This window comes from Eschscholzia californica, unplaced genomic scaffold, assembly GCF_041429995.1.
Source record: "Eschscholzia californica isolate CP2 unplaced genomic scaffold, dmEscCali1.0.p SCAF_1, whole genome shotgun sequence".
NCBI classification, from domain to species: domain Eukaryota; kingdom Viridiplantae; phylum Streptophyta; class Magnoliopsida; order Ranunculales; family Papaveraceae; genus Eschscholzia; species Eschscholzia californica.
In genome coordinates, this window is record NW_028238198.1 from 36,586,987 (window position 1) to 36,605,963 (window position 18,977).

Consider the following 18,977-nt stretch of genomic DNA (forward strand, 5'->3'; position numbering starts at 1 on the left):
CTCCTCTGAGTATTTTCTTTCATGGAATTACCAGTACAGAACACAAATAGAAACAGAGTCGATGCATTCAATTGGGTTTGCTGTGAAAGGACTAATTACAATATTACTACTCCTAGGTACATCTTGGAAGATGTTGATTTTGAAGCTAAACCAGGAGAGAATACTACAATTGGGAAGGAACAAGCTTGGTGGGAAAGAGAGAGGGTGGGGGCAATGGAATGTTGACAAGTTGGAAAGAAACTGAAGGGGGAATGAGGAGTCACTCGTTGTGGGAGAAAAAGAGTTTTGGGTATGAATCATCCGTTGAGATTGATGATTGAAGGGCTCCGATTAAAACAAAATTAATCTTATTAAATTTCAGAATTGTTTGAACGGGTCAGATTAAAAGAGACTGAATGTCCATGTGATATGTCTACGTGACTGTCCAATCAGCATCTAGGAACATTTATTTTGTCCTAGTCACATGGATCTGTTTTGTATAATAGTATATATCTATATAATAAAACAGAAGGGAAAACGATGACTGGGACAAACATTGGAGATAAATCCGTCCGTCCGTCCGTCCCATATCAACACCGATATCAACCGTTAGATAACTTCCATTATAATGAACGTTATTGTTAGTATTAATATCACTTTTCAAATAAACCGTTGGATCAACCATTATAACAACCTTTGGATCAGCCGTTCAGCGTAATTGTTAGTATTAATATCACGTTTTAAACCAACCGTTGGATCAGCCGTTAAAACAACCGTTGGATCATTTTTTCATAATATCAGGGCGCCTTGAGTGGAATTTGACGATGCCCAGAGCAATATTTCAGGACGCCCAAAGTACTATGTAGCTAATTTGTTCATTTCCCCCAAATCCCTCACGCACATATCTCACAAATTCCATCTCCTTCGTCTGTTCATCTCCCCCGATCCTTCTCCTCTCAATCTCTAACGTATATTTCCTTCAATTACAGTAATCCCTTAATTCAATCATTCGATCGTTACAAATTTAGTAATCCCTTAATTCAATCATCCGATCGTTACAAAATTAAATTTAGGAATTATTCATCCCTTGATTCAATCACCCAAGTCCCTATAAATAACTCACTCATCATCTAATTGGTATAATCTAATTCAGAGCTGCTTTGTTAAGGTGAGTTCCTCACTTCCTCTTTGTTCTTTTTCTTAAGGTTTTCCTATTATATAGATTCTAGAGTTTGTTTTTAACAACTGTATATAGATTCTAGAGTTTGTTTTTCCTGTGTAAAATATATAGTAGTAGCAATATGTATAGTGCAAAGAGGAGGGAGACTGATCTAATTAGTTCCTCACTATAGTAGTGGCAATATGTATAGTGCAAGAGACATAGATAGGTTTGGTAGTTTTTTCTTTGGTAGTTTTTTCTATTATATAGATTGTTAGGTTTGAAGAATACACCACTTGCTTTCTTATGGTATTGTTTAAACAGGTTTGATATGTTTTTTTAGTTAACTTATACTGTTGATGTTTTTTATATAGGTTTGAAGAAGAAGAACCTCATGCTATCTTAAGGTGAGTTCCTCAATTCCTCTCTGTCCTTTTTTATTAGGATTGAAAGGTTTTTCTATTATATAGATTGTTAGGTTTGAAGAAGAAACCCCATGCTCTCTTATGGTATTACTAGGTATGACCCATGCCTCCGGCACGAACACTGATGTTGAAGCGAATATGAAACTTCAAAACTGTAATTTATAGCAGACTTTTTTAAAAAAAATTAACGAAACCCTGTCCCGAATTGCGGCATCCATTTCAAGCTGAAGTGTAGAAACCTTAGCCCATTCTTCTTCTTGAGTGACTTGGTAACAACATCATAAAAGGATCTTAGCTTGAAAGATAGAGGGTGAACTGTGAAGTGAAGATGAAGTTGTCAGTGAAGATGATGGGTCCGAAAATACTGCCTCAGTGCAGGCGTGAAAACTACCTGCATCTCTGAAATTGTCAGTGAACCCCCATTAGATAAGCCTAATGCCCCAAAATTACTTCCTGATCTCACAGAAGCTGCATCTTGTAGAACGTTCAAGAACTCGTGCAAACCCTCCCCGGAATTAGAAGAATCCATAATGACCCTGAAAATAAAAGCAGCAGCAAAAAATAAAGCAACATTTTTCCTTGCCAGGTCTTGCTTGCACTCAATAAGCTGAAGTGGTAACTCAACAACTTGGTAGACAACCTCAGCAGGAAATGCACAAACTCGTTGTATGACCCCTTGCAAGTAAAGTCATAACTTAAGAACCGTGAGTGAAAGCATGTAATCCTGATAATAAGAGTGAATTATCAACTTGAACACCAAACTTTTACATGAAGGACAGTGAATAAGCATGATGACAGACCAAAAAACGAATGACCAAATCTTAGCACTGCAATAAGTTTGTGAACACCACCACGATCAACAAACAGTGCCTCAAATTTCCGATGAGCACCTAATGAACTAATAGACTTCAGCACATCAGGCAGAGGAGTCATAACTTTTGACACATGTTTTTACACGAATACCGTTGTAGTAGTGCAAGGCAGACGTCTACCTCCTTTTCATGAAACACTGACCCTAGAAGAGCAAAATTCGATAGCAAAAGGCATATGAGACACGAATAAATGTTAGCTTTACCTTGAGACTTTGGTTGCATTAGCAGCACCAATAACAGTTTCTACAGCTTCAGGAGCAGATGAAAATGCATCTCCTTCGTTTGTGATTTTGAACACCTACAAGTTGAGTTGAAGAAAAGTAAAAATAGTACTTTAATTGCGAAAAGAGTAACCATGAATATGAGTGGCGCACCTCTAATCTGTTGGAAAAGGGAAAATGATATTATTATCTAATGGCAGAATATTGAGATACTCTTAATTGAGTTTGTTCCAATGTTGTTCCTGACCACCGTCTAGCAACAGACTCGATGAACAAAGCATCGATCTTTGATCCTTCTCTCGTTATGACGTTTAATCGACGATATTTTAATCGATTATCATATTAAAACACCACCCATTTCTAAAAAGAGCCATTACTGAACTCATTCAGTGAATCAATTAAAACCCATGAAATTTCTAGCATAGAGATCCGTAAATACAACTCCCCCAATTATGCAAAATAGATTATGGAAGAGGGAGTTTAGATATAGTTCATGCAAAACCCAGTTGAGATATTTTGAATCAAATAAGTGGAATGAAGTAGAAAAGAATCGAATACGATTATCTCAACGTCTTTTACCAAAAGATCCTTTTCTTTAGGTGAAATTTTTTCCCTAAACGAAAACATGATACGATTTCATGAGAAGGGGAAACGATTTGAGTTTTACAACTGGAATAAAAAGAGTTAAAACAGGAACACAAATGACTAAAGCATATATTTGGTCCTAGTGTTTTATGTGTAACACGTGCCTCCGACACAGGCAACATCAAATAAAAATTTAAGGAAATTCTTACAAATTAAATTGCGAAATTTTCAATAACCGAGTATTGGTGGTTGGTTATGGTCGAAACACCGCAAGAACTTTGCCCGGAGAGCCCACTTGCATTTCCTGTAACAACTGGGAGAATTTCAACAGCCGGTGAACAAAGCTACAGATAAATAGAAGAGCTAAAGAAATCATAGTACCAAATGTGACAACTATTCCTTTATTTTCTTAACCTCCTCCCCCATTCTATTTCTTTAATCTCCTCTCTGAAGGACAACAAAAATAAGATATCAGAAGAAATAACTATTGAGAAGTGAGATATTTAAGTTTTCTGTTAGAAAGACAATGTAATTAGGTGAAGCAAGATAACGTAATTAGGTAAACAATTGAAAAGGCACAGATACAACGGTAACAGAAAAAAGAAAAGAAAAGGTATGTGCAGTGTGAATGTCGTTGCTACTAATAGGAAATAGAGTATATAAACTAAATGTACTTGGCCAAAAAATTAGGTAACGGAATACTTATACTTAAATGTAAATATCGTCTTATTTGACACGAGTAGTTAGATCTCAACTGATCTCTTGCATGGGGTAATTTTTTAGTAAGAAATTAACGCGTGAGAAAAATTATAAGCATATAAAAATAGTCGATAGAGAGATACTTCAATGTAGTCATCCTTGTCCACTTACGATTTCTGATATAATGGTTCCATTCACAACTACAAATGATAAATACATTCAAGAATCCATTCCTAATCTATACAGAAAAAGCAAGAAAAAACAAATGATCCATTTAAGGTCCTTGAAGAAGCGGCAACCAAACCATAAAAATGTCCTAATGTTTGTCCATCTAGATCATTTAACAACCATAACTTCCTATCTTGTGTATTCTTGCCGTACCATCTATTCCAGACATAGAATCTATTCCTAAACTATACAGAAAAAGCAAGAAAAAACAAATGATCTTCTAAGATGGAACTATTACATACAGAGTGTTGGAGTTCAATTTGAGTTCCCAAAAGGCCTTGCGGGATCATGTTGCCTTTATTATTATCGATCGAATATTTTTGATCTAAAAAATAAACCAAAAGCATCATTGATTTACAGCTACTTTACAATGTGAAAAGGAGAAGGCAAATAAGTGAGTTTTGCATCCTAAAGAATTGTACCTGAAGTGTCTTATCGCTAAATCGGAGGAAATATCTTTATTGCCGAACTACACAAAAAGTTGTTATCGCCGGACTAAACGAAAAATTCTCACCTTAAGTGCGGTGTTTGTACATTCTCGTCATATGCCCGCATTAAATTTCAAGGTACCTCTTCACCTGAAACATAGTAACAGAAAATTCAAAATTGAGTGATACTAATCTAAGATCATTGTACCTCTAGATAGTTGGAAGTTAAATCAAATACATTGAAAAAATAGTTTTGCGTTTATCATCATTAGTTTTGATGAATTATGAATTGTAAATAGACTGTATTTTCTTAATATCAATAAAACATCGATGCATAGAGGCTCCATTTTCATTCATTAGATGTGTATTTGCGGAGACATTCCCGAGAACTCAGAAGAGCAAGATGTAATAGAAAGTAGAGAGTTTGATATTAGTACACAATACCTTGGTCAAGAATCATGGACAATGGTCGACGATAAATGCCAAGGGTGTCCATTTTGGATCAAGCAGAAACCATCAAATTATTTTTAAACAACTGAAAGTAAGATTCAAGACTTCACACCTGCTATCTTCATATGGCTTCCAAGTGAGAAAGTGTAAAATATCAAAAATGAGATTTTTTTAAAACATTGACACAAATATATGGTTATAGATAGATGACCATTGATTTTCATTCCCCCAACAAATATATACATGATATAATTATATAAGTCGAGAATAAGCTATACGATTAGTTGTACAGTAGGCTAAAAGATAAAACACAATGATATGTGTGCGGGCAAATAATCTATTATTAATATAAGTTTCAAGAATTGTTCTTCATTAGAACAATCAATACGATTTTAATTACATAATAGTAAAAAGGGGTAGTTTAATAGTATAAATTATTACCTAGAGATGTTAAAATTGAAGTAAAGAAAAACTTTGTAATACATAATATAATTACAATAAAACTTCATTGTAAACAACATTGGTTGTACTAAAGAAATGAGATTGTTCAGGCAATAGTATATGAACCCTTTTGCTGTCAGTGCGCCTAGATAGAGCCACGTATAATTGTCCGTGACTAAAAACTGGAAACCGTAGATCAATTCCGACATGTGTGACTGACTGGCCTTGAGACTTGTTTATTGTCATTGCATACGCTAATCGAACGGGGAACTGGCGCCTTGTGAATTGAATGTTCAATTCAGAAGAACTGGGTGTTAAAGAGATTCTAGGAATAAATACTGTGTTACCACGTTTATCTCCAGTCAGGATTTTAGCTTCAAGAACTCGTGTTGCACATTTGACAACCATCAATCTAGTCCCATTGCATAGTCCATCTTTAGGAGAAAGGTTCCTTAGCAACATAATTGGAGAACCGATTTTTAATTGCAACTTGAAAGGTGGCAATCCAGAAGGATTAAGAGAGTTGAGGAACTCGTTTGGGTAGGTAGCATTAAATGAGTAGTTGTTATCTTCATTTTGAGGCATTTTGTCAGCAGCAAGGTAAGTTATCATTTCACCTGGAGTTATGCTTAAAACTGACAAATTTATAGACGAAACATCTTCGTTCCGCGCAGACAAAATAGTTCGTTCTGTAAGATATTCAGCCGTAACATTCTGAATCCTATTTAACTCAGGATAAATTGCATCTATGAGTTCTTCTAGAGTGCGACATCTATTCAGGTAAGAAGGTAGCAGAAAATTTTCTGACTCATTTGTCCCTACCTACATAAGAAAGTATAAAATATGTTACACAAATTATTCCTTGCATCTAAACATGTGTAAATTTATAAAAGAAAGAACAACAAATACAATATGAATATGAGGTAAAGAACATACTTGTTGAAGGAAGGTTCGAAACATGTGATTGTCAGCCCCATCCGATTGGAGACGCATGTTTTGTGAGACTCACCACCTGAATATTGATCCGAAGAAATGATCTCCTTAGTGAGGCTGCTACTATTTGCTCTCGGACTCCTTTTGGCATAACGGGAAGTATTTGACGGAAATCACCACCAAGTACAACAGTTAATCCACCAAAGGGGTTATTGTTGCTACGAATATCTTGGAGGGAACGATCAACAGCCTCTACGTAATATTTGTGTTGCATTGGTACCTCGTCCCATATAATCAAGTTTGATGCTCTGAACAAATCAGCCAGTGATGTTTGCTTACCAATGTTGCAAACAGAATCTTCATGCACATCAAGAGGAATTCGAAAAGTTGAATGAGCTGTTCTCCCTCCAACCAATAGTAAAGAGGCAATACCAGACGACGCAACAGTAATAACTATCTTGCCATTTTTCCGACATGTCGCAGCAATTGTATTGTATAAAAATGTTTTTCCTGTTCCAGCACCACCGTTGAGAAAAAATAGTAATCCTTCACCGTTATTTACTGAATGAATGATAGACTCAAAAGCCTGTTTTTGTTCGCTGTTGAGAAGGTTAACTCTTGAAGTCAATTCTATTTCATCGATTGATGCTTGTAGTTGCATGTGCTCCCAGATGTAACGGTTGCCCGAAATGCTATGCCAATGTCGATCCGGATGAGGCATAGATGGGAAATCTTTTAGAGTTTTACCATACTCTAAAAGGATTTCGTTAAGCAGGTGCAATCCGAAATCTCGTATTTGTGAGTCTGTCGGTTCTGTAATACCTCGTGTAGTACGAAGTTGATGTGAAAGATCATCACAAATGTTCTGGGCAAACCTATCCCATAGAGAGGATGGATTTAGTGGAGTACATTCTAACAAAATGATAGAAAACAGTCTTCGTAATTGATAACCTGTACTTATATCCACTGCTTCCTCGAGACATAACACCCATTCGCCATCATCTTCTAACAATCCACGGGCAACACATGCAGATTTGAATGTGTCATACAATATCCCATCTGAAGTACGAAATGATTCAAATGACACTAGACCCTTCACAACAATCAACAATAACCGTAAATAGAATCTTTCCCCTTCGTTTGGATTAACAAAATACATTCTTCCTATTGAAAAACTTTTTTCCCGTCTCACCCACAACTTAGATTGTTTATCCCACACATAGTATTGTGGAAATTCTTGATAAGTGTAATTTTTTGCAAGCTCATCCATGGCACAACGGAAAAAAAAAACCCATCAAAGTTGAAATTTCATTAGCAGCTTTATATTGAACGACATCTGGATTGTCCATAGGGTGGAAAACTACATGATGCATGTCAGGTAAATGCACAGCCAATCTCACAACAGATGGATATTCTTCATGTAGTAAAAAACCAAATAATCTCCATGCCGCCTCAGGTGGTGCAATATATCTAGAGTCAAGATATTGTTGAATTTCATCTGCGTCACCTATAACTATTGTAGTACGATCACCTCCTTTGAAAATATATTTGTTTATACATTTAACACACCGCACACTTGCACAAACTTCTACATTAATGTGACAATCAAATAATTTGGAGAGGTGGGGATTATAAGGAACAACATCCCTATTATCAACAAAATGACCCCTGACAAAGAAAGAACGACCATCATTACGACGACGATATATTGGGTATCCATCTTCCCCTATAGTCTTATCCACATACGTACGAGGGTAACTTTTAGAGCACTTCCCGTTTATCAGACATGGTGAGGTAGGACGTCGCAGACCACATGGACCGTGTACCATACAATTTTTCACCGTATCAAACAGTTGGGGATCGTTATCTTGATCAGGAAATTCCGCACAGATGAATTTATCAACCTGAGTAGGTGTGTGAATTTTATCTTGCTGTTGAAGGAAAATCAGAGCGTGCATATGGGGCAAGCCACGCTTTTGAAACTCTATTGTGTAAACATGAGCTACTGCTTTTCCGAATAAACTATCCTTATTAATTATACTCATTAATTTTTTGCGCTTTAACTCAAAAACACGGGCAACCAAATCTGGTCGATCAATAGCGGTTTGATTTGGTAATAGTGCCGATGTTATCTCTGGCCATTTTGGGTTTGCAGTCATTGTTAAGAAAATATCTGGATGATTATGGTAACGTGTGATTGCCATAGAGTCCTGATATATCTCAAACAAATGCCTACTACTACCTGTAAAGGAGGATGGCAAGATAAATCGACGACCTATTTGATCGGGACGTAACCCAGCACTTGCAATATCTGCGAGACCACTATCTAGTTCCGAACGCAACTGACTTTGATGAAGTCTAATATAATTTAAGCGGTTATGCTTGGTTGAGGCCCATGCATCTACCAAAAACTCTTGGAATAAATTACCCGCCCTTAATATAGTTGAATATTCATCGTAGACGTTGTGGTGGAGGTATACCAAATAATAGAGACGAAGGGCGGTTAACTGATGTTGAAGATGAGGACGACATTGTAGGGGATGGCGGTCTTATAGATGGAGATGAAGCAACCGACGTCAATGGAGAGGACGACCAATTAACGGACGGTAAAGACGCGGTCTGTGTCTCACAGTCAGATGTTGTCTTGTTTCCATGGGACGTGGTGGCTTCTATCGCGATACAGGATAGTTGGTTTGAATTTTTTGTTTGTTCTTTTATAACCATTGTGGATGTGCTCCAAAATTTGTTGGCGGTGAAGCCCAAGGTAGCAATACCTCTACATCAAACATCAAGAGTGTTTGTAAGAAATTTGTTGGCAATTTCGGGAGAAAAAGTAAGAGGGATACATCTATGGCCTGGGAAGGTATGGTTCAGACAATGTGTTGGTGTAGCATGAAAATTTATCAAAAGAGGAAACATTCACTAAACCGGACAATATAATGAGAAAAAAGGTATAAATGACGAAATTACCTATTGTAGCTGGAATAAAACAACAAAGATTCCAAAGGCTGACAGCGGCCTGTTACAGTGCAAGAATAAATAATCAGCAAACTCCCTGGATATTTTTTGACTATGTTACACTATTTATCGAGGGATATGAACCTCCAAACATAATGTGTACTGTCATTCTTACGAAGTCAAATGCACACGCAAATATTCCAAAAGACAAATGCAAAAGCTAATATTTCTGAAATCGTGCAACATAAGCGATTGTTTATGCAAAGTACAAAGTACGGCAAATCATGTTTGGATGTGAAAAATTTTCACCAAGCGATGTAGTTGACATCCAAGGACTGCACACTGAAATCACACACCTAAAATGTCATTTGAAAAACAACAAACATTTAGAAACCTGGGTCTGAATCGTTATAGTTAGATAGAGGAACACCGAATAATGCCATTTCGGATAAGATAACAATTTGACTCTGCGAACACAGTAAAGGTTCGGATATTTAGTTCCTAATCAGTAAAGTTACATACAGGAACACGTAAGTATGTCAATTCAGACAAATAAGCAATACGACTCTATGCCGGACCCTAATCCAAGGCATAGTGTAACACAAGCGATTGTTCATGCAGAGTACAAAGTACGGCAAATCATGTTTGGATGTGATAAATTTTCACCAATCCATGTAGTTGACATCTAAGGACTGCACACAGATATCACACATTCTCTCTCTCTCTCTCTCTCTCTCTCTATATATATATATATATATATATATATATATATATATATACGCACCACTACTTTGTTGTCGCCAGCATGTGTTTTAGACCTAAAGTGTCATTTCAAACACAATAAACATTTAGAAACCTGGGTCTGGAACGTTATAGTCAGATAGAGAGACACCGAATAATGCCATTTCAGATATAAGATAACAATTTGAGTCTGTGGGAACAGAGCAAAGGTCCAGATAGTTAGTTTCGATATAGAACAGTTACATACAAGAACACGTAAGTATGTCAACACAGACAAATAAGCAATACGACTCGATGCCGGACCATAATCCCAAGCATAGTCATTGGACTGAAACAACAATTAGAAAGAGGCAATCAGCAAAAACATAAAACAACAACCGAAAATTTTTAACAACAAAGTGTAGACAGAGATAAGTGCTACACTTTAGAAGGAGAGGATTTTGTGTTGTATATAAATCAGACGCATTCTACTATAGCATCGTTGTAATCATGAAAATATCACAGCAAAAAAATGGAATCACACTTGAGGACGATAAGACATCCAAATGATAAGTTTGAACTACAAAGTGCAGGCAGAGATAAGTTGAAGGCTTCAAAAATTAAGGCCTAAGGGGAACGATCTCGAAAACCTACATATCGTAGCATTTTTTCAGTTAACTGCTAATTTTTTTATACGTTTCCACATCCAAATATCGAGGTTCATAGGCACAAAACAACAATATTGAGGTTCTAGTATGTTCTCAACATGTTCATTTCTGAGAATTACAGCAATAAGTATGTAATTAAGAAACTGAAATTACTTACGAAGTGAATTGCAGAAGAGGCTAAGCGTAGTTTGAACAACCGAAACTGAGTTCAAGCGTAGTTTGAAGAGTCGAAACTGAAAAATAACAACATGATATTAGTATATTTCTTAAAAAGATAACAAATTGGTTCATAATAAATAATATCGGGCAAATGCGAGACGAAGATGAATGAAGAAAATATTGTCAAGGCTCGAAGTGCTAACTGGGTTTCATGAAGGACATACCTGGCACACGTAGACAAAAGTTCCAGAAAACTTAAAACCATGAGGTGGGTTTGTGTGAATCAGGCCTTCTGTTTTACTTTTTCTGTTTGGTGAGTTTTATTCTGTGTAGGGCCAGTGATAAGTGCCAGAGAGAAAAAGGAAGACAATTAATGGCGATGATCTTTTATGGGCAATGGCTACTCTATGGTTTAAGGATTATATTGATCCTCTTAAGGCGTACCTTATATGCACAGAGACGTTAAAAAGGAAGACAATTAATGGCGAGGGTCAATTTATTTCATCTCCAATCACCAATTTAAGCGCCGGCGATGGAGAATTTGAACTCAAGAATTGAAAAGAACAACAGTAATATAACTCACATAGATGGTTCCAAGTTACAACACTTTGTGGGCATACGAACTCTATACAACCGAATACTATTTTCTATCAACTCACATAGATGGTTCCAAGTTACAAGTACAACAACACAGAAAGAGATTTTTATCATTAAAAATATAAGTAAACAGAAATTGGATGCAACAAAGTTCGAGAGCTACCAAGTTACAACAACACACAAACAACTTTTTATCATTTAAAACAAAAGCACACATAAATTGGATTTAACAAAGTTTGAGGGGTTTGGATTTAACAAAGTTTGAGGGGTTCCAAGTTTGAGAGGTTCCAAGTTTATACTCTTCAATACCTTGCTGATTTTCTTCCTTCTCTTATACGTTTTGAGGCAGAGTTTTAATTGCTTGATTTTGTGAACATAAACCTACATATTTTATACGTCGAGAATTTAAATTCTCTACAGGAATGTCCTCTAATGGAGATATTTTTGTCGATACTTTAGTTAATTGAGTGCCAACATTGGTCCTGTTCGACGCATGGTCTTCACATCCCGGATGACAAAATTAGATGCCTCTAAGTTGATATTTGACAAGTGAATTCAATAAGAACAGTATCATATTTCATTATAGATGATTAGATTCCAATGTTGAACCAATCTATTGAATTATAAAATCGTAAATACCGTAACGATTTCAGCTCCGCCATGCTTAAAAAATAAGAACTATGGTATAGTACATCGTCCGCCATGCTTTGTGCACAGGAAAGTAATGAGATTACCACAACAGTCATGTTGGACAGTGAAGTAATGAGATTGCCACAACAGTCACGTCCAAAATATACCCCAACATTGTTCCCTCTTATTCTTCTTCTCAGCTCCTTTTTTGTTTAAAAGTTTTTACAGACCTCATTGAAAGTCAAAATACTAAAAGACAATAGAAAAGTAGAACTACAACTTCAACATAATAAAATAGGCAGATGCGATGTTCCCAGCATTAGCTTTTGTGACAAAAGAAGGTAGGTGTTAATCATAGGGTATGTGTCGGGTCGTTGTAATCGAAAACTGAATATCTTCCAAAAAACTATCTCTAAACATAAATTGAACACTCAAATTTATTTTCAAAAATAAACCCCAACCCAGTTTGTAATCGAAAGACTCTTCCCTAAACCTAATGGACTCTGTAACAACTTGACCAAATGGACCCAAAATCTACCTGAATTCAGTCATTCAGATGAGAAACACTAAATCTAGGAAAAAAGTAAACACTAAATCTAGGAACTCTTTAAACCAATTAATAATTATCTTTTTAAACAAAGAGAAAAAAAATCAAACTGGGTTCTGGTTGCTCCATGCTCACTTATTCCTAATCAGAGTCACATCAGAAACAGTAAGAGTGTCAACTTACGTAAGCTAAAAGGTATGGCGTTGAGCCGGGGTTCCTGGTCACTTCATTAGTATAAGAACTACCAGTAATACTGCAAATCCCCAAGGCGATGTTGACGAATTGATATGTATGAATGCATCAAGTAAAATTACACACATATAAACATTACAACACTCACACAGGCATTTAAACAAACATGTAGTGTGCAGAAATCAATGGAACATGTATTAAATCAATGGAACTTGTATTAAATCATTTAACCAAAATGATTCAAACAACCAAAAATTTAATGATAAGGAAAAAAATAAACTAACCTTGAAATTAGGAGAAGTGATTGACTGAACAACACTCACCAAGGATGACTGAACATAACCCTCACCTTGCCTCCTTCTGCCTATCAAATTCTGATCCGGTGGTTTTTTATGAAGAATACTGACGCCACAGTGGTTTTTATAGAGGGAATTGAGAAGAGACATGCCGGAAAGATATGACTGTCCGTGAGAAGGGATAAGCTGAATAGATGCTTTCCTACAGGCCCCCATAGTAACTCCATCCAGTGGTTTTCTCTTCCTTCCCCAAATCTGCCATTAAAACCAGAGGTTTAAAAAGGAATCACTTTGACTATTAGATTTTTCTTTTTTACTTTGCTAGATTTGAAACCAAATTTTACAAATAAAGTTTCATACCTGGAATTTGTTCACACTTTAAACATCAAAACCTTAAGCACGGGGAGAGAAAGTACTGAAAAGATGTGTCCCGTGAAAAAAAGGAATTCAGCATTGAGAAGGTGCGTCCGGTGGCTATAGGCGCCCCACTTGATGATACACTAATATTGATCCAAAGGTTTATATCAATGCTGATGTGGCACGGACGGCCAGATTTATCCGGGGGTTTGTCCCAGTCAGCACCCATCCACCTATTTTATTATATAGACTAGGTAATAACCCGTGCCTCCGGCACGGACACTTCCTTTGACTATTTTACGAGATTACCGAAGGTAATTTATCTATATCTAGTCATTTGGAGCTTTTGCAGAATCAAAGGACATAACCTACAACTTTACACCAACTTGTTTACGGTGACTTATGACAAAGAAATAGTTTTAACTTAGAATTTGATATAAGAAAATATAAAATTTGATGCATGAGCTGGAAAAGCTAGTTTGTCTGCCATAAGTACCTACGTCTTCTCGGAAGCAATTCTTTTTATGATACGATAGACCGGAAATTGTGGAAACATGAACATCACTTTCAGATCAGATATAGAAATCGAATGCTTTCAGAAGTTTATTATTTCCTTCAGATATTAGAAATATGTTCTTGTCTGGAGTACTATGCTATCCTGCAATATTTTAGAAATGGAAAGAAAGTTAGAAACTAAAATAAAACTAATATAGACAAACAAAAACTACAGAATCAACAATAGCTTTTTACAACTCCGAGTGGATAACATCAAACGCCTATAAACTGTCATAACTTTGGACATCTAGTATTGTCGTTAATGTTAATTTTACTTCTGTAAGTGTTCACTCACAGTTCAGTCCAATAAAGTGGCGATCTTTCTTACCAAAAGTTAAATTTGACCGAGATATGATAAGAAAGGGTAAATATTGAATGGGTCGCATTGGGTCAAATTCTTAACATTTTAAAGTATAAAAAACAGTGTTCAGCGTTGCATCAACAAAGAAATAAGAATAAAACTACACATCTGAACAAAACAAAAGTTTAGACGGGTGAATAATGATAAAAGCTAATTGCCCATTTTGTGAGTCCATGCAACTTAGTTTCCCACCCTCTCAGCCAAAATGAAGTGAAGGTAACAAACAAACTATACCTGTGAGATATGGTATTCATTGTTTGTCATTGAGAATGTAACGAAGACCTTGGATTGGTCGCCTATTTCACCAAACCCTTATAGACAGTCAAGCGAAAATATAAATAAAGAAGAAAATTCATCTAATGTCATATTTAGTCAAAGTAGTTATTGACAAATTCCGAAGCTAATAAGAGAGTTTACTCGAAGATTGCCTCGCCAACAATGCTTTAAATGGTGTTATCCTCTTTCCGTACTCCCATGATACCTTTGAAATTAATTAAAGACTTTGATCGTAAACCGAACGGTGCCAAGTTTGTTACCCGAAATTTTCCAATAGTCTTTCCTGAGGAAATTCGTCAAATATAAGAAGTCAAGGACACATAGTGTTAGTAAGAACTTAATTGTGCAACCCTAAATCTTTCTTACCAAAATGGGAGATTGAGGCTCTAACTGACTACCTCTTTCGAGTCTTCTTAAAAATAAATAAAAGGAAAATAGGTTTCCTGTCATTAACCACATTCTATGATAGTTTGACATACAAAAGAATTTGATGTGATTAAAAAAAACACTATTGTAGTTTAACAACCCTTCGAAATATTTAAATGTTATGACACAAAATTGTTTAAAACTTTAAAGATTCGGAAACTTTAAACTTTTAAAACTTTTAAAGGTCTAAGACATTAAAATTCTTAGATCATTAAGTTATGAAATTTTTTTATTAAAATTTTGAAGATCCTAAACTTTTTGTTAGAACTTTAGAGGATCCGTTTTAAATCTAAATCGTTCAAACTCATAGTTGAGACTAAAACCAAAGTTATATTATTTTAAGAGTTAAACTTTACATATTAATTGTTTATTTCTCTTATTTATCTTCACCAAACACCACCATTGTTTTAAGATTAAAATTTTAAATAATTAAAACGAAAGGTACATCTACTTAAAAACTTTAAATATTAAAACGAAAGTTATATACTTTTAAGATTAATAGTTTTAAGATTAAAATTTTAAACATTAAAACTTTTAAGATTAAAATTTTAAAATTAAAACTTTTAAGATTAAAATTTAAACATTAAAACTTTAAATATTAAAACTTTTATAATTAAAACTTTAAATATTAGAACTTTTAGGATTAAAACTTTAAATAATTGATATTTAAAGAGCATTAAATAAGTAGAAGAAATAGCGGGAAGAGAGTTACCCTTAAACTCATTTTTTGATATATTTTGTTATACGGTTTTATGAGGGCATACTGCATTGTAAGATTATTGCACGTCAATAATTTTTTAAACCGCCATATATAATCGTTTGTAGCAAAACTATTGTCAGTTAAGGATTGATTTTCAACTGGACCGTCACCTAAGAAACGTTTAAAGGAATTCTTATCAGGATCTGTTTAATTGTTTATTTCTCTTCTTTATCTTCACTAAACACTAACATTATTTTAAAATTAAAAGTTTAAATAATTAAAACGAAAGGTACATTTATTTAAAAACTTTGAATATTAAAACAAAAGTTACATACTTCTAAGATTAAAACTTTAAATGTTAAAACTTTTAAGATTAAAACATTTAATATTAAAACTTATAAACTTTTAAGATTAAAAATTTAAATGTTAAAACTTTTAAGATTAAAACTTTAAACATTACAACTTTTAATATTAAAACTTTTAAGATTAAAACTTTAAATTTTAAAAATTTTAATATTAAAACAAATAATTAAAACGAAAGTTTATATTTACTTAAAACTTTAAATATTAAAACGAAAATTATATTACTTTAAGATTAAAACTTTAAATTATTGTGGAGGTAGAGAGTACGTAAGTTGTTACTTGTTAGGAAGAAAGAAATTATCCCTTGTGGTGGAGACTAAGTACGGGCGCGTGTGTACACGTACACTAAGAATTTATAAGATCCATTTAAACGGTTAGATCTTTGAATTTGACTAATTTATGAATTAATTTGTCGCGAAAAGTTTATGGGTTGGGGCTTTCATTAAAAGTTCTTAATTTTCTATAAAAAAACGAATAACGCGTTCTTTTAAAGTTCTTAAAAAAAGTTGGAAACCAATAACATTAAACTTTGAAATTCTTAAAAAAGATCTAAACGAATAACGCAAAATTTTAAAAATAAAGGTTTGAACCAATAACACAAAACGTCGAAATTCTTACAAAAATGTCGAAACCAATAAGGCTAAGCCAGCGCTTTGGAGAAATCAAAATAGTTTCCGGGGTGTGAAGACTTTGTCAAAAACTGGTCAACTTTAGTTGACCAGTATATTTTCTAAGGCCACCGCTTTGGGGAAAGCAGAAATATATCCGGGGAAGATGGTGGAAAACCAAAACAAATGAAACCAAACGCACCTTATACGTCGCCGACCTTGCCGGCGACGGTCGGCGACATCATCATCTTCTCTCTCTCCTCTCTCTCTCTCTTCTCTCTCTTCTGTTTCTCTTTCTTCTCTCTCTCTTTCTTCTCTCTGTCTCATTTGGAACCTAATACGACGTTCAAAGCCAATTTAAGAAACACAACAAATCAAATAATCAAGTCAAATGAAACACAGTACATGAAGAAGAAGATGATATTGTTAAGATTTCTGATTTCATAAGCTAAGTAAGATGAATCAATAGTCATACAAGAGTCAAATTTAACATGAATAGGTATAAATCAAAGGTAGTAATTCAACCTCATAATCCTGTAATTGATTCATCAGAAATTCAATCACAATCAAGGCCAAAAGAAAACCCTAATTTCTAAAACGAATATAAAAAGTACTACTAATTTAGTAGTAGTTGAATACTTTTAAATTAGGGTAATCAAATGATGATGAATCAAAGCAATTGATATGCTATAATCAGAATAGAAAAGAATCAACCGAGAAAAAGAAATTAATCGATTTGGGAAGTGATTTAGGTAGTAATAAGAATGTAGAGAGAGATGAAGAAGAGAAAATTGGGGGAAAAAGAATTGGTTACAGAAACCGATTTCAGTTTTTTGGACGATCCAAATGTTTAGAAGAGTAATGAGAGAGACGAAGACGAAGTCGCCGGAGATGGAGAGGAAGAGAAAAAAAATGTCGCCAAATACGGTGGAAGTAGCCGGAGATGGTGGTGGTAGCTGAAAATAAGAAAAAGCTGAAAATGATTTGGTTGTTTGGGGGAAGTAAAAAAAGTCTAATTTTTTATGATTCCACCCAAAACTTCACACCCTAGAAAATTTCTTTATTTCCCCTTAACACCGACCATTTTCTAATTGTCAGGGGCAAAGTAAATTTTTGACCATTTCTTCTCCATTCTGGCAAGGGTTGTCGGAATTCGGCCACCACCATCATCACCAAAATCCGGCCACCACCATCTCGACCAAAATCCGCTCACCATCATCATCACCAATAAAACAATACGAGTGCCTTACAAGATTGGCCTGAACCAATAATATGAGTTCAATCTCTTTCTAGTTCCAAAGTTATCCCTGATAGATATATCATACCCCCCTCACAAAGACCTACCCTTAACTCATCAAATGAACTTGATCAAATCCCTCTTATCGATTTAAGTCGACTCAATTCCGATGATCATGAACTTCGTTTATCGACTATGAACGAAATTTATAAGGCATGTACAGGGTGGGGTTCTTCCAAGTTGTGAACCATGGAATTAGCCATGAACTTCTTCATAATACCAAAAAATCATGGAGGGAATTTTTCTATCTACCAATTGAGGTTAAACAAGAATATGCAAATTCACCTTCGACTTATGAAGGTTATGGGAGTCGTTTGGGAGTCCAAAAGGATGCAATTCTTGATTGGAGTGACTATTTTTATCTTCACTTTCTTCCAACTTCTATCAAGGATCATAACAAATGGCCTTCATTACCAACTTCAGTGGGGGAAAGCAAAGAGACTAGGAATCTGTAATTTTGATAATGGTGCTAATTGTTGTCCTTGGCATTGGTGGTGATTGGGCGATAATAAAGAGACCAGGGTTTTGTAATTTTGATAATTTTGATAAGGGTTTTCCTCTTACTTTTCTTCTTCTTCTTGAATTTGTGGTTATCGATGGCTTTGAGAATAAATTTAACAGGAACAGGTTTTTGGGTGTTTATGTTTTCATCATTAACTGTAAACTCTCTCTAACGGTAAGAGAGAGAGGGGCAGAGATAGAGAGGCAAACTATAAGAGAAAGAGAGTGGCAAGAGGAGGAAGAAAATGGTGGTGGTTGTAGCTGGAGGTGGTGACCGGAGATGGTGGTCGGAAATGGTGGTCGGAGTTGAAGAAGAAGAGGAAGAAGCTTATGTCCCCTTAAAATT

At 35.1% G+C, this 18,977-nt stretch overlaps 2 protein-coding genes, 1 long non-coding RNA gene and 1 pseudogene across 7 annotated transcripts; 1 reads left to right on the forward strand and 3 right to left on the reverse strand.

Moving 5' to 3' along the window:
- Window positions 1-1,704: 1,704 nt before the first annotated feature.
- Window positions 1,705-8,871, reverse strand: LOC147566483 (uncharacterized). 3 transcript variants are annotated; one of them, XR_015230473.1, is made up of 4 exons: window positions 4,683-4,748; window positions 3,451-3,688; window positions 2,639-2,733; window positions 1,705-2,099 (listed from the first exon to the last, which is right to left on the reverse strand). XR_015230473.1 is itself a non-coding variant. In XM_086652978.1 (3 exons), the coding sequence occupies exons 1-2, from the start codon at window positions 6,478-6,480 to the stop codon at window positions 5,539-5,541; spliced, it is 828 nt and encodes a 275-aa protein (XP_086509104.1). In that variant the 5' UTR covers window positions 6,481-8,871; the 3' UTR covers window positions 1,705-3,688; window positions 4,683-5,538. The 3 variants fall into 3 exon arrangements, 1 of the variants encoding a protein (XP_086509104.1); XR_015230472.1 differs by having other exon boundaries at window positions 1,705-2,287; XM_086652978.1 differs by adding an exon at window positions 6,424-8,871 and having other exon boundaries at window positions 1,705-3,688; window positions 4,683-6,309.
- On the reverse strand, window positions 7,683-8,579 carry LOC147566484 (uncharacterized). The gene has a single exon (XM_086654756.1). The coding sequence runs from the start codon at window positions 8,577-8,579 to the stop codon at window positions 7,683-7,685; it is 897 nt and encodes a 298-aa protein (XP_086510882.1).
- Window positions 8,872-8,880: 9 nt separating the features above from the next.
- On the reverse strand, window positions 8,881-13,378 carry LOC147566485 (uncharacterized). Of its 3 annotated transcripts, none has more exons than XR_015230474.1 (4): window positions 13,215-13,378; window positions 10,924-10,999; window positions 9,391-9,439; window positions 8,881-9,196 (listed from the first exon to the last, which is right to left on the reverse strand). It is a non-coding gene; the product is annotated as an uncharacterized LOC147566485 (long non-coding RNA). The 3 variants fall into 3 exon arrangements; XR_015230475.1 differs by having other exon boundaries at window positions 13,176-13,378; XR_015230476.1 differs by lacking the exon at window positions 13,215-13,378 and adding an exon at window positions 11,509-11,599.
- Window positions 13,379-17,745: 4,367 nt separating this feature from the next.
- Window positions 17,746-18,585, forward strand: LOC147566486 (jasmonate-induced oxygenase 3 pseudogene; annotated as a pseudogene).
- Window positions 18,586-18,977: the final 392 nt, after the last annotated feature.

Coding starts and splice junctions, on each gene's coding strand:
- LOC147566483 (XM_086652978.1), bottom strand. CDS start 6,480: ATGCGTCTCCAATCGGATGGGGCTGACAATCACATGTTTCGAACCTTC. Junction 6,310..6,423: donor TTCGAACCTTCCTTCAACAA/GTATGTTCTTTA, acceptor TTTCTTATGTAG/GTAGGGACAAATGAGTCAGA.
- LOC147566484 (XM_086654756.1), bottom strand. CDS start 8,579: ATGACTGCAAACCCAAAATGGCCAGAGATAACATCGGCACTATTACCA.